The sequence below is a fragment of the Podarcis erhardii genome (assembly GCF_964252035.2).
Source record: "Podarcis erhardii genome assembly, chromosome: 15".
Classification (NCBI taxonomy): Eukaryota; Metazoa; Chordata; class Lepidosauria; order Squamata; family Lacertidae; genus Podarcis; species Podarcis erhardii.
In genome coordinates, this window is record NC_138505.1 from 35622959 (window position 1) to 35636826 (window position 13868).

Consider the following 13868-nt stretch of genomic DNA (forward strand, 5'->3'; position numbering starts at 1 on the left):
CCCAACAACTCTGGGTTGCTTCCAACATATATAAAAACTTAATGAAACATAACACATTAAAAGGCCTCCCTATACAGGGCTGCTTTTAGAGGTCTTCTAAAGGTTATAGTGGGGATGCGGGTGGCGCTGTGGGTAAAACCTCAGTGCCTAGGACTTGCATGGTCGGCGGTTTGAATCCCCGCAGCGGGGTGAGCTCCCGTCGTTCGGTCCCAGCTCCTGCCCACCTAGCAGTTCGAAGCACTCTTAAGTGCAAGTAGATAAATAGGTACCGCTTTAGAGCAGGAAGGTAAACGGCGTTTCCGTGTGCTGCGCTGGTGCTGGCTCGCCAGAGCAGCTTCGTCACACTGGCCACATGACCCGGAAGTGTCTCCGGACAGTGCTGGCCCCCGGCCTCTTGAGTGAGATGGGCGCACAACCCTAGAGTCGGACACGACTGCCCCGTACGGGCAGGGGTACCTTTACCTTAAAGGTTATAGTGCTACTCATCTCCTTGACATCTGATGGGAGGGCATTCCACAGGGCGGGTGCCAATGCCAAGGCCCTACTTTTCGTAGTGAGAGAACTGCCAGAAGGCCCTTGGCACTGGACCTCAGTGTCCAGGCTGGATGAAGGGGGTGGAGACGCACCATCAGGTTACAGGGCCAAAGCAGTTTAGGGCTTTAAAGGTGAGCACCAAACTTCGAATTGTGCTCAGAAATGTACTAGGAGCAAGGAAACACACTGGCAAAAGGGTTCTTTAACCCCATCATGCACCTCACCTGCTTACTCTTCAGAATCTGCCAAATAGGGCAAATGGGAACAAGCAACTTTGAGGAGCACAAGAGTGCAGAGGCTCTGCCAATATATATGGTTATAGGAGGGGAGAAGGAAACTGTGTAGAAGTTGTCTAGCTGATAGGCTGCACAACAGAAAGCTGCTATGCACAAGCCAAGGAGAAGGCAGTTGTGGTCAGTAGGATTTATATTGAGCTCCCAGGCTGACAGCTTAGAGACAGAGAAAATCAAATAAATGCATATAAAATTTCAGAAGTATTTTGATATGTCACTGTGGTTTAAGTTGCCTTAAAAACAAGCCTGCCAACTGTGTGTGTGTGTGTGTCCACTAGGGATCAACCAGTGTATCTCCACACGTTCTTCAACCATTTGGTGAGAGGCACGGCCAGGGCCTTGCATTCTCACCCTGCGGCTTAAAGAAGGTGAAAAAATACAACAAGCCTCTCATAATATTCTTATCCAAAATCTCAGCATAGCTGGGAGTAAGGCATTACCTCTCTGCACATGCTAGAGGGTCTCACTTGTGCTGGGCTATGGAGAATAAAAAAGCCACAGGAGTCTCCCTACCCCTCCTCATCTCTTCCATACCCCAGCACAAAAAAGGGAAACCTTCACCTCTTCCATAAGCCCTTTATGTGTTTCAGAGCACTTGGAGTGGAAAGCCAAAACTGAAGCCACACCAATGATAGTGGACCTCAGCAAATTCTCTATTCAATTTCAAGGAGAATGGGCTCATTAATGTTGAGCTTTTTTGCTTTGTTTGTTTTGCAAAAAAACCAAAAGTTTTCAATTCCACCTTTGAAATCCCGGTAATGTCTGGGAAAATCCAGACGTATGGCAGCTCTATATTAATTCTGATAGCTATATGGAATTCTGTCTGTCTCTTGGTGCAGCTGCAGATCATTGAGCCTGAACTTCCATAGCTGCCACCCACCATGAACCACCATTGGCAGGATTGGCAACAGCAGCAGCAGGTGTGTACTATGCCTACGCTAATGTTTTATGCTCTTGTTAAGAATGCTGTCTTAAATGTGCATATTATAGTTGACTTCCTTTAGTAACATTTTCTTTTGGAATTTTTAAGGTACTTTTTGTTAACTTTGCTGTGTTAAATGTGCATTCTGTAGTTGACCTCCTCTGTAATCTTTTATTTTGAAACCTTTAAGATATTATATCAGTTTCTGTTAATTATGTTGCTTTGAATGCGTTGTTATTAATGCTTAGTCGTTTAGTTGTGTCCAACTCTTCATGACCCCGTGAACAAGAGCACGCCAGGCATTCCTGTCTTCCGCTGCCTACCGCAGTTTGGTCAAATTCATATTAGTAGCTCCGAGAACACTGTCCAACCATCTCATCCTCTGTTGTCGCCTTCTCCTTGTGTCCTCAATCTTTCCCAACATCAGGGTCTTTTCCAGAGAGTCTTCTCATGAGGTGGCCAAAGTACTGGAGCCTCAGCTTCAGGATCTGTCCTTCCAGTGAGCAACTACAGTGGTACCTCGGGTTAAGAACTTAATTTGTTCTGGAGGTCTGTTCTTAACCTGAAACCGTTCTTAACCTGAAGCACCACTTTAGCTAATGGGGACTCCCGCTGCCTTGTGATTTCTGTTCTCATCCTGAAGCAAAGTTCTTAACCCGAGTTACTATTTCTGGGTTAGCGGAGTTTGTAACCTGAAGCGTCTATAACCTAAAGCGTCTGTAACCCGAGGTAACACTGTATTTGACTTTTCTCAGTAATGTTTTATTCTGGATATTTTCTTGGTTTGGAGATATTTTTCTTAAAAATGTAAAGTGGTACAGAAATGAAATGAATAATAATAAAAAAATTCCATGTTTCGAGGGAGTGTGTTAGTTGCTGGGGAAAGTTACAGCAGGAAAAAAGCTTTTGTCTTGACACTCTGCCTGTGGCATTTTGAAGGACTGACTGGCCACCATCTGAAACAGGATATTCAAGCAGAGGGTCAATCAAGTGAAGATGATCAGTCCCCTGATGGTATTATCCTCCAGCGGTTCTCAATTTCTAAAATCAGGAAGCCTCTTTGCCTGGTGCATAGAGACATTTGTTGAATTGCTACAAGCAACAAACTATTTGCAAGTCTGGCCTAAATCCCCCCTGAGCCCTCTGGCACCTGGCCATTAGACCTACCTGATCATATACTAGCACCCTTTACTCAACAGAAAATAAAATCCAGGTGGAAACTAAATAAAGGGCTTTTAAAAAGATCAACATGATTAAGTGAAAAATATATTAACTAACTATATTTCACCTGAAAACATGAGTTGTTATACACAGCATTTAAGTAAGTAGTGAAACTGTGTAACCCACTACTAATTTATTAGTACACCCACTACTAATTTCAAAACTAACCTCATCCACATTATGGGAAAATGTGTAAAATGGTTTCCTAGCAACTTTAGTCTGCTTTATAAACATGAACTATTCAATCCAAATAAACGGAAAATACAAAGCCAACTCATGCACAGGTTTCATTTAATGGAACTCTTTGTGTCGGTATGCCACTTCAAAATGCTGCCTAGAAAAAGGTTATGCTGGGTATCTTTTCAGAGGGCAAAGAGACAATTTGGGCAATTTTTTTTAGCCTTGAATACAATTTTATAGGCTAAAACATGACATCTTTGCTGGAAGGGCATATGCAGTTTATTTCAACTAGTGGTTTGCATGGCATCTGTGAGAACATGGAGAGTTAATTATAAGTAGCACATAAGACACCAGGAGAAGCTAGCATAACTCTGCTCCAGCTGCCCCACAATTTGAGTTTACAAGTGGACACTTCACTCAGAGTGCACAATTGAATCCATCCTACATCTGCTACAGAACAGGTGGATCAATTCTCATATTCATCCTAGAGTATAGCAGTACCCTTTGAGCTTCTAAGGCACCAGCTATCTGTCCCTAATAAACAGGCACCCACCCAAACATTCCCCTATGGCCCAAAGTATGGGGCATTTCTGACTTTGTGTTTTCTTTGTGTACAGTACTGTGCAAATCCCAGTGGAGATTTCAAATCAATAGAAGGGCTATTTGCATGGGTTTCTATCTTTATCTGCTGCTAACCCATGACTCCAGTTGCTGCTCTTTTAGCTCCAAACCTCTCAACAGCCATAGGCCAGAAAAACCTGCCACAGAGATATCCGTGTAAATCCAATATCTACATATCTGACTTATATCATAAGCCACTTTGGGAACAAATTTTGGCTGAAAAGAGTAGCTATAAAAAAGTGAAACAAAAACATGTCAAGGAATTAGACAGGCTTAACATCTCAATTTCATTTTTGACCCGTACATTGCAATATTTAATGCTCTTTGATTTAAGATGACCAACACCTGATTTAAGATCACCAGCTTGGATTTATGCAATCACATACTAAAGTTTCAGATTTACGATTTTCTTGTTGTGTCTGGCTTCTATTTATTTACAGAATTTATATCCCCTCCAACAGAGTGCTCAAGCTGGCTTTACTGTACAATAAAAGCAATACAAAAATACGATTAAAACTAAATCACAGCGGAACAAGAACACCACACCTGGAAGGCAAAAAAAATCTAAAGATGAGGCAAGCCAAAAGGTTCCTATAAAGAAAGGTGACTGTTCCACAGTCTGGGTGTTGTTACAGAGAAGGCACTTTCTTTTGCTTCACACTAGCTGTAGCTCAGCTGGTGATGGAACATGCAACAAGAGGTGGTATTTAATGTCTAAACCACAGGGTCTAGGGCTTGCCAATCAGAAGGTCGGCGGTACAAATCTCCGCGATGGGGTGAGCTCCAGTTGTTCGGTCCCTGCTCCTGCCAACCTAGCAGTTTGAAAGCACGTCAAAGTGCAAGTAGATAAATAGGTACCGCTCTGGCAGGATGGTAAATGGCGTTTCTGTGCGCTGCTGTGGTTCGCCAGAAGCGGCTTTGTCATGCTGGCAACATGACCCAGAAGCTGTCTGCAGACAAAACGCAGGCTCCCTCAGCCACTAAAGCGAGATAAGCGCCACAACCCCAGAGTTGTCCGCAACTGGACTTAATGGTCCCTTTACCTTTACCCCTAAATCTATTTAGAAGGTTTAAAAGGTAACGATGAGCATCTTAAACGCACATGCAAACAATCCAGCATTGAGTAAAGATGACACAGAAACAAAGGAATATGCTGCTTTAAATTTGCTCTGATCGACAGCATTTTGTTTTTTAACACTTTTAAAACATGTTCATGGAGGAAGGGCTAGTAACAGCTGCTACCCATGATGGCTAAGCTCTGCCTCAACAGTTGGAGGCAGCACCCATCTTAAAATCCAGTTGCTGGGAATCACAAACGAAGGGTGTGTTGCTGCACTCAGGTGTGCCTTTTGGGCTTCCCAGAGGCACCTGTTTGCTGGACTAGATGGGCCTGCAGGCTCTTCTTATGTTCTTAATGGCAGACCCGCATAAAATGAATTGAAGCAACTTAGCCTTTATTACTGGGTTCATAGTTGCATGTTGCTAGCTCCTGCAAGTTGTTTGGCAAGGAAAAGTGGGATATAATTTTTTTGAAATAAATTTACTAGAGGTGGTTTCTCTGTTCCTGGCCACTCTAGTCAGGTTCATATATACGTAGCATATGAAGCAAGATGTCACACTGTTGCTTCCTACTCTTAGAAGCCTACCTTTGAGCTGTCATTGGCCTCTTTCTGAAGGAAAAACTGTTTTTTAAATTCATAGTAGGCATTATACTGGTGCCAAGGTTGCAGGAACTCAAACCTGTTAAGGAACAAAAATGCAATTTGTGGAAAAACACACCACAACATAGCAAACACCAACCATCATTTAATATTCCAGTACCCCAAGCGCTGAAAAGCTATCTGATATTCTGAAATAGAATAATTTATGCCTAAATGCCCAGAAGGTATACATTCAGAAGCACAAGCTTCAAGATTCTTAGGCAATAATGCTTTATCATTAACTTCAAGTAGTCCCTTGAATTTTAATAAAACAAATTACAACACATTACACTCAACAGCTTTCTTTGCAAAACAGACTGTCAATAAGAGAGGGACAAGCTGCTCACTTACACCACATCATAAAATGAAGTAATTAAGAAAAAAGGCACTTGCACTCACCTTAGATCATTCTTGGCACGGACACTGGTCTCAAATTTAATCCCATTCCTAGCAACATATTCAGCTAACTTGTCAATCACGGGCTGGATGTCTGGAGGTGGGGGGATGATGGTAACCACAGAAGGAATTGTGCTGAAAAAATTAGCATTTTATTATTTACACAGGCAGAGAACATAACATGCAGCCCTATTAAGCCAGAGGCGGCACTTACTTTTTAAAAATCACCACTGATTTTTAAGTTATGAAATATTTGATCCCCCAAAACAAGCTTATTAAAGAAGCCAGAGCTATCTCTTTTGCATAAGAAAAATCCAGGCAAACATTTAAAACTTTTTATAATCTGCCTAACATCACTTTATCTGAACAGGTCATTTTGGGGCACCAAGATTTATGGCTTTACAAGGTTAAAAAAGTTTTTCAACTGCAGTGCCGGGCAGAACGGAGTGAGAGAAATCTGAAGGCCTCTTTAAAACCATTCCAATTTCACAACTTTCATCAGAAAACAGCTGTATACGTGAAAGTTTCCTGTGCAATCATAAAGGCCAGCAACTTACTTCAGTCCAAAATATTTTCATGCATGCTGGTTTAAACCATTTATACAATCCTGTTACCATTTTACTATACTATCATTTTTAATATATTCCACTGTTATAACATGGCAAGGCATTCAGAGAACCTTCACAATAAACAGGAAGAATAACAGAGGTGTTGGAACACCTTTTACAGAAGTACTGGCATAACCGCTGGTAGATTGTAAGTTGATGAGAATCTAAACAAAAGCCCACTCCTACTTGTGTAATGTGCTCTTAATGTCACACAGCTTATTGTTTTGCTAAATTAACACATTGACCAAGCAAAGATCAATTTCAAACAAGAAAACATTAGTGCTTGGAACAGATTTCAGACAACGATTAACTAGCTGAGGATTTATAATGGGGCCACAGCTACAATGAACTGAACAAACAAAGCTACAAGCCACTGCGGTCAAGGGGAAAAAAAATGTTTATGTGTACTGAAAAGATTAATTTGAGAACTAGTAAACATAGAAAACACCCTTGAGTATGCCATGCATGAACCAAAGCAAGACAGAAAGGGTATGCTGACCATTTGGTGCTTTTTCCTTAGACACATACCAAAGCCCAAACATCTTAAGGCAGCAGGGAGACATCCTTACTTCCAGTGAACATCAATTAACAGCTACAATTCCCCGTGATGAGGGATTGTTAAACCACTCTCGGAACTGTAACCCTGGGAAGTAAATAGCGGTCTCCAAAACCACTGAGCCTTAGCCTTTGGGCTTGCCAATCAAAAGGTCGGTGGTTCGAATCCCTGCGATGGGGTGAGCTCCCATTGCTCTTTTTCAGCTCCTGCCATCCTAGCAGTTCGAAAGCATGCCAAAAAGTGCAAGTAGATTAATAGGTACCACTCCGGCAGGAAGGTAAACAGTGTTTCCGTGTGCTGCTCTGATGTCAGTGTTCTGCTGCGCCAGAAGCGGCTTAGTCATGCTGACCACGTGACCGGAAAAACTGTCTGCGGAGTGGACAAACGCCCGCTCCCTAGGCCTGTAGAGCGAGATGAGTGCCACAACCCCAGAGTCGTTCACGACTGGACCTAACTGTCAGGGGTCCCTTTACCTTTACCTCTTAACAAGCTACAGCTTCCAGAATTCCATAATGGTTTAAGGTGGCATCACAGTGCTGTAAATGTGTGGTGTCAATGTGGCCTTTGTTGAACATGACCTTGGGATTACCAGAAACCATAGGAAATGCTTTTGCTCAAAGCCAAACTCAAAGGGACAGGCAAAAAAATAGGGTACCTTGTTGATGTAGTCGTGGCAGGCATTACACCACTGGTGTCATCAGTTGCCTCTGAAGACGGTGGTGGAGTCGTGCCAGGAGGAGGTGGTGCTGTCATTGTGGCTACTCCTGTAGTGCTAGACACAGTCACTCCTGCTGGTAGTGCATTGTAATAAGTTGCCATGTCAATTCCTGGGGGTGGAGGGGCGAGGCAATATGATCCATCTGGCAGCATGTAGTAACTGTAATACATGGCTGCCACAGCTGCTGTAAAAAGAAAGGTTTATGATCAATATTTCAGGCAGTTTGAAGAGGGAACAAAAAAAATAAAAAATAAAAAATCAGAAAGGTCCCACAGCCCATCCCCTGCACTGTTGCTACCATGAGTGGAACATCGCTTATGTTAAAATTTCCAACTTCCTAATGCGTTATCCATTTTTCTTGTGCAGAAAATGAGAAACAGCATTTTGTCAACACATTCGGGTGAAATGAGGCAGACACATCCAAGGCCAAATGGAAACAGCACTGTAGTGAATGAGGAAGTGGAGAGACGTGCAAAGAATCTAAAGAAATTGCCATTTCCCCCCTTCACAACTTAATTCACTTTCGTGTGCCCTTTTAGGTATATTAAAGCCATGCTTGCCTGATTAAAATTAGGAAAATGTAGTAGCTTTCTTTCTGACTGTATAAAGTTATACAGCTAGGATTTGGACTTTTCAGCATCATTAACATTCTGCACCAAGTAAAGGTACAATTTGCATACATTGCCCAACATGAACAACATGCATATAATCCAGTATGTGTCTATTCTGGAGCCCTGTATTCAACCACTAGAACTCTCCCCAGCATTAATTTCAGAAGGCCTTTCAAGCATGCCTGCACAGTGCTCAAAACTTGCTTTGTATATGCTTATCTCCTATATATTTGCTATGCATTTGGATACCTCTTAAAGGTTCAAAACAAAATTGTGCAGGTTGCTTCCTAAGATAAAAAAGCAGGACCACACTGATCTGGGGTGAGGTTCTTAGAATTCCTGAACCATGTCAGGTACAATGCCGCTAATACATATAAAGGAATCCAAAATTACTACACAGTTTTTATTACTACTTTCAATTAATCAACAATACAGAAATGTAGTAGCTACTCTTGTCAAACCTAGTGATTACCCACGGGACGGTTATGATCCCAGCCCCCATCTGAAAAAAAGGAAAGGAAAGGAAAAAGAACAAAAAGATTTTGGGTAGCTACTCCCAGCCAACAGGAGAATAAGTTACTAGGAAACAAGTGTTAACAGCCAGCCCTTTCTGTTTAGACATGAATGTTTTTTAGGTGAGCATTTAGGATGATTATGAGAGGACCTAGAGAAGTAATCAGACTGGGCAGAATAAGGAGTAGGTTAAGAAACAAAAAAGGTGACAGTGCAGGGATTTGAAACCCACTACTATAGTAACTTTAACAATGGCACTGCAAACTGGTTTTGACATGAGTTGGCCACCTTAATGCAAAACAAATTTTGGGAACCCTTTTCATGGATGTCAAAGTCAATTTTGCTAAAATGTCAAGAATGAAATTATAAAAGTGCACTATTCAGTCACTTTGGAACCAGCAAGAATTTCCAAATAATCCTCCCTTCCTTGTCTATCATGTCCAGACTTCTATGCATACTCTGATTCCATGCAGGCACATAAAAAGTGCAGGATTCATTGTTCTAAAAATCTCACACTTTCCTTGGCTTTCCAGCCCTTGTGGTTGCCAAAAAATAAAATAAATAAAAATTAAGATGCATGGGATGTGCTTTCCAAACTCTCCAAAGCCAGAGGGATGGCTGATTAACTATTCTTGTTTTGTGGGTGGAGCCCTGGTGCCCTGCCCTGCTTCCTGCCCCCCTTCTCATCTCTAGCAAAACCAGACTAACATATGCAAAATAGCAACTGCTATTTTGCTGTAGGTGGGTAAAATACATTAGAATCATACATTAAACAGGCTGACTTTTTGTTGTTTGACTTCGGTACCAGGCATGCCTACTGTATAGCTGTTTCTTCTGACATTAATATTGGTTTGATAAAAGCTAGGTGGCTGAAGCCCTATGATTTGAATCACCAGGAATCATGTAAGGTATGGTACTTCTCACTAGAAACTTAATTTTCATCCCGTGTTGGTTTGTATCCTCAACTTGCAAAAGCAGCTGATACTGGTGTTAGTTGGTGTTTCCCTCTTTTCTCACAGGGCAGCTGATTGTGATTTTGTCAGTAAGACAGAAAGTTACCTGTCAAGTTGGTTTGAAAATGTGTTATTCAACTTAGCTTAAGCTAGATTGCTTAGAAGTCAGAGTGGGAAAATGTCTGATTTCTTCCTAAAAGCCTTGCAATTTTGATGCATCAGCTCTGGATGGTTCTGAAACATGCATTTTATTTTTAAGGCTTCCAGGTATTATAATAATAATAATAATAATAATAATAATAATAATAATAATAATAATAATTTATTATTTATACCCCGCCCATCTGGCTGGGCCTCCCCAGCCACTCTGGGCGGCTTCCATAAAAACCAAAAATACAGTAAAATCACACGTTAAAAACTTCCCTGAACAGGGCTGCCTTAAGATGTCTTCTGAATGTCAGGTAGTTGTTTATCGCTTTGACATCTGCTGGAAGGGCGTTCCACAGGGCGGGCGCCACTACCGAGAAGGCCCTCTGCCTGGTTCCCTGTAGCTTTGCTTCTCGCAATGAGGGAACCACCAGAAGGCCCTCGGCGCTGGACCTCAGCATCCGGGCAGAATGATGGGGGTGGAGACGCTCCTTCAGGTATACTGGACCGAGGCCGTTTAGGGCTTTAAAGGTCAGCACCAACACTTTGAATTGTGCTCGGAAACATACTGGGAGCCAATGTAGGTCTTTCAAGACCGGTGTTATATGGTCTCGGCGGCCGCTCCCAGTCACCAGTCTAGCTGCCGCATTCTGGATTAGTTGTAGTTTCCGAGTCACCTTCAAAGGTAGCCCCACGTAGAGTGCATTGCAGTAGTCCAAGCGGGAGATAACCAGAGCATGCACCACTCTGGCGAGACAGTCCGCAGGCAGATAGGGTCTCAGCCTACGTACCAGATGGAGCTGGTAAACAGCTGCCCTAGACACAGATTTAACCTGTGCTTCCATGGACAGCTGTGAGTCCAAAATGACTCCCAGGCTGCGCACCTGGTCCTTCAGGGGCACAGTTACCCCATTCAGGACCAGGGAATCCTCCACACCTGCCCGCCTCCTGTCCCCCCAAAACAGTACTTCTGTCTTGTCAGGATTCAACCTCAATCTGTTAGCCGCCATCCATCTTCCAACCGCCTCCAGACACTCACACAGGACCTTCACCGCCCTCACTGGTTCTGATTTAAAAGAGAGGTAGAGCTGGGTATCATCCGCATACTGATGAACACCCAGCCCAAACCTCCTGATGATCTCTCCCAGCGGCTGCATGTAAATGTTGAAAAGCATGGGGGAGAGGACAGAACCCTGAGGCACCCCACAAGTGAGAGCCCAGGGGTCTGAACACTCATCCCCCACCACCACTTTCTGAACACGGCCCAGGAGGAAGGAGCGGAACCACTGTATGACAGTACCCCCAGCTCCCAGCCCCTCAAGACGGTCCAGAAGGATGTTATGGTCGATGGTACCCTTTGTTTGCTTAAAATTCTCATGGAAACCTCACAGATTGGAGAAAGCTTGCTTAACAAGCAATAAGATATGTCATAAGCTGCCATGGGAGAAATTTGATGAAGGGCATATAGAAATACTTTAAATAAAAATAGGTAAGTGTGTCAGGTTTGTTGTTGGCATATATAGCCTTTCTGTGCTATGGCTGCTAGCTTTACTTCAAGGAAAACTGGTTCCCCTGGAATCCAGTAGTTAAAGCATGAAGCCTCATCCTTTCCAGGCAGAAGTTGTAGCATTATTACATTTTGGGGCAAATTGTTTTTGTCTGCATCTTTCCTTGACAAGCTTGTGAGCATAACAGCTGAAGGCTGACCTTTTTCTCATCTCTTAAAATGAAGTTTCTAGATGACTTGGTACTGGTAAATTCAATTCATTTTAAGATGCTGGGCACGGAACACTCTCTTGTGACTCCACATTGCTTACTTTAAAGGATTGTGGTAGAGATGTGATTATCTTTGAGCAGGGAAATCCTTAAGCAGCAATTGGGCTGTTCAGATAAGACAATTTTGAGTGGGAAACTCATCATACTCGATATATGAAAGATAGATAATGTCAGAGTGCACACAGAAGTTTTAGGTTTCCTGCAGGATCATTTTTCAGTAACTTGAGTTATATTTGGGTAAAGGATATACTCCTAATACCCACCTCCTCCCCCCCCCAAAAAAGCAGCTGCAGCAAAAATTATCATTTGGTAGAGAAAGAGATGTTTGGGGTTTTAAAATGACCAATATGTGGGGAAGTGCTGGGGGCAACAGTCACAAAATGGCTGCGATGGGGAGCATGGCATAATACAAAATCAGAGAGACAGCCACCCATGACGAATTCTGGACAGCACAATTTGAGAAGGATATTGACAAGCTGGAACATGAACAGAAGAGGGTGACCAAGATGAAAAAGGGTCCAGAAACCAAGCATCGTGAGGTTGAGGGAACCTGGGTATGTTTAGTCTAGTAAAGAAGAGTCTGAGAGGAGATTATAGAATCATAGAGTTGGAAAAGACCACAAGGATCATCTAGTCCAGGGGTCTGCAACCCGCGGCTCCGGAGCCGCATGTGGCTTTTACACCTTTGCCGCGGCTCCGGGGCAGATACTAGCGAGGGGAGGAGGTGCATTGTGCACCCCGACACTCCCCACTGTGACGGGTGCTGTACTGGCTGTGACGTCGCATGGGGGCGGTGCGTGCTTTAGTCACGCACCGTCCCGATGTCACCTTCCCGCCCGCCCGCTACATTGTAAGGGGCATGTACGCTGGTCACTGCATTGAAAGGGGGCATGTACGCTGGTCACTGTTTTGAAGGGGAGTGAAGAACACACACACAAAAAAAGGTAACTTGTTAATTTAACATTTATTTCTATGAGGAGGAGTAATTCTGAGGGGTCAAACAAAGAAATAATAAAAAAGTGACAAAAAAGTTATTTTTATAATGACGAGTTTTGCGGCTCCCAGTTTTTTTTTCTTCGGAAACGGGTCCAAGTGGCTCTTTTTGTCTTAAAGGTTGCAGACCCCTGATCTAGTCCAACCTCCTGAAATGCAGGAATCTTTTGCCAAACATGGGGTTCGAACCCTGAGATTAAGAGTCTCATGCTCTACTGACTTATCTTTCATTATAGCCATCTTCAAATATCTAAAGTGCTTGTCACATAGAAGATGGAGCAAGCTTGTTTAATCCTGCTGCAGAGGCTAGGACCAAAACAATTGAATTCAAGTTATGAGAAAGGAGATTCCAACTAAACACCAGGAAGAACTTCCTGACAGCTGTTCAACAATGGAACAGACTCTTACAAGAAGTGATGGACTCTCATTCCTTGGAGGTTTTAAAGCAGAGATTGAATGGCCACCTGTCATGTATGATCTAGTTGAGATTCCTGAATCGCAGGGGGTTGGACTAGAGGACTCACAGGGTCTCTTCCAACTCTACAATTCTGTGATTCTATGAGCCTTATACTTATCAAAGGAAGTCAGCTATGTCCTGTTGGTCCTGATAACATAATATTGATTTTACACGTACACACACACTCGCTGCAATTGTGTTGTAGCAACACGGAGCTTCCCCACAACCAGGATAACCACATCACACTCATTCTTATTTCACAGAAATCACTTAGAAGGTACCTGCACATTTCTTTAGGGGCAAGAGATTTACTTTAAGAATAAAATAAAAAGAAAGCTTAGGGTCTGGAGCCCCTGCCCATGAGCAGAAGTGAAAGCCTTTGCGGGTCCCATTGCATCTATGGGCCCTGGGTTGGTGACCCCTGACCTAATCCACTCTCCCTGGACTTTGACTTTATCTGCCTGTGATTATGGGAAGTTACTTTCTCACCATGTTTTTGATTATCCCCTTTAACTGGAGATACCTGGACTGGGCCTGGGACCTTCTGTGTGCAAAGCATGTACTCTGCCACTGAGAGATGGCTTTGTCATGTCAAGTGACAATGGATTGTGAATGGATATTTGCTGAATGACTGTTATTTTAATTGGGAAACTTTTTAAAAAATAGTCT

At 43.0% G+C, this 13868-nt stretch overlaps 1 protein-coding gene across 7 annotated transcripts in view; it reads right to left on the reverse strand.

Moving 5' to 3' along the window:
- The window catches only part of SFSWAP (splicing factor SWAP), a 107000-nt gene that overhangs the window by 63097 nt on the left and 30035 nt on the right, over window positions 1-13868 (reverse strand). For 6 of the 7 annotated variants that reach the window (XM_081842234.1, XM_081842233.1, XM_081842237.1 and 3 more), the window contains 3 exons: window positions 7687-7933; window positions 5871-6002; window positions 5418-5511 (listed from right to left, as the gene is read on the reverse strand). In XM_081842234.1, the coding sequence (XP_081698360.1) occupies window positions 5418-5511; window positions 5871-6002; window positions 7687-7933 (473 nt within the window). The remainder of the gene's footprint in view (window positions 1-5417; window positions 5512-5870; window positions 6003-7686; window positions 7934-13868) is intronic. The other variant, XM_081842235.1, reaches the window with a different exon arrangement.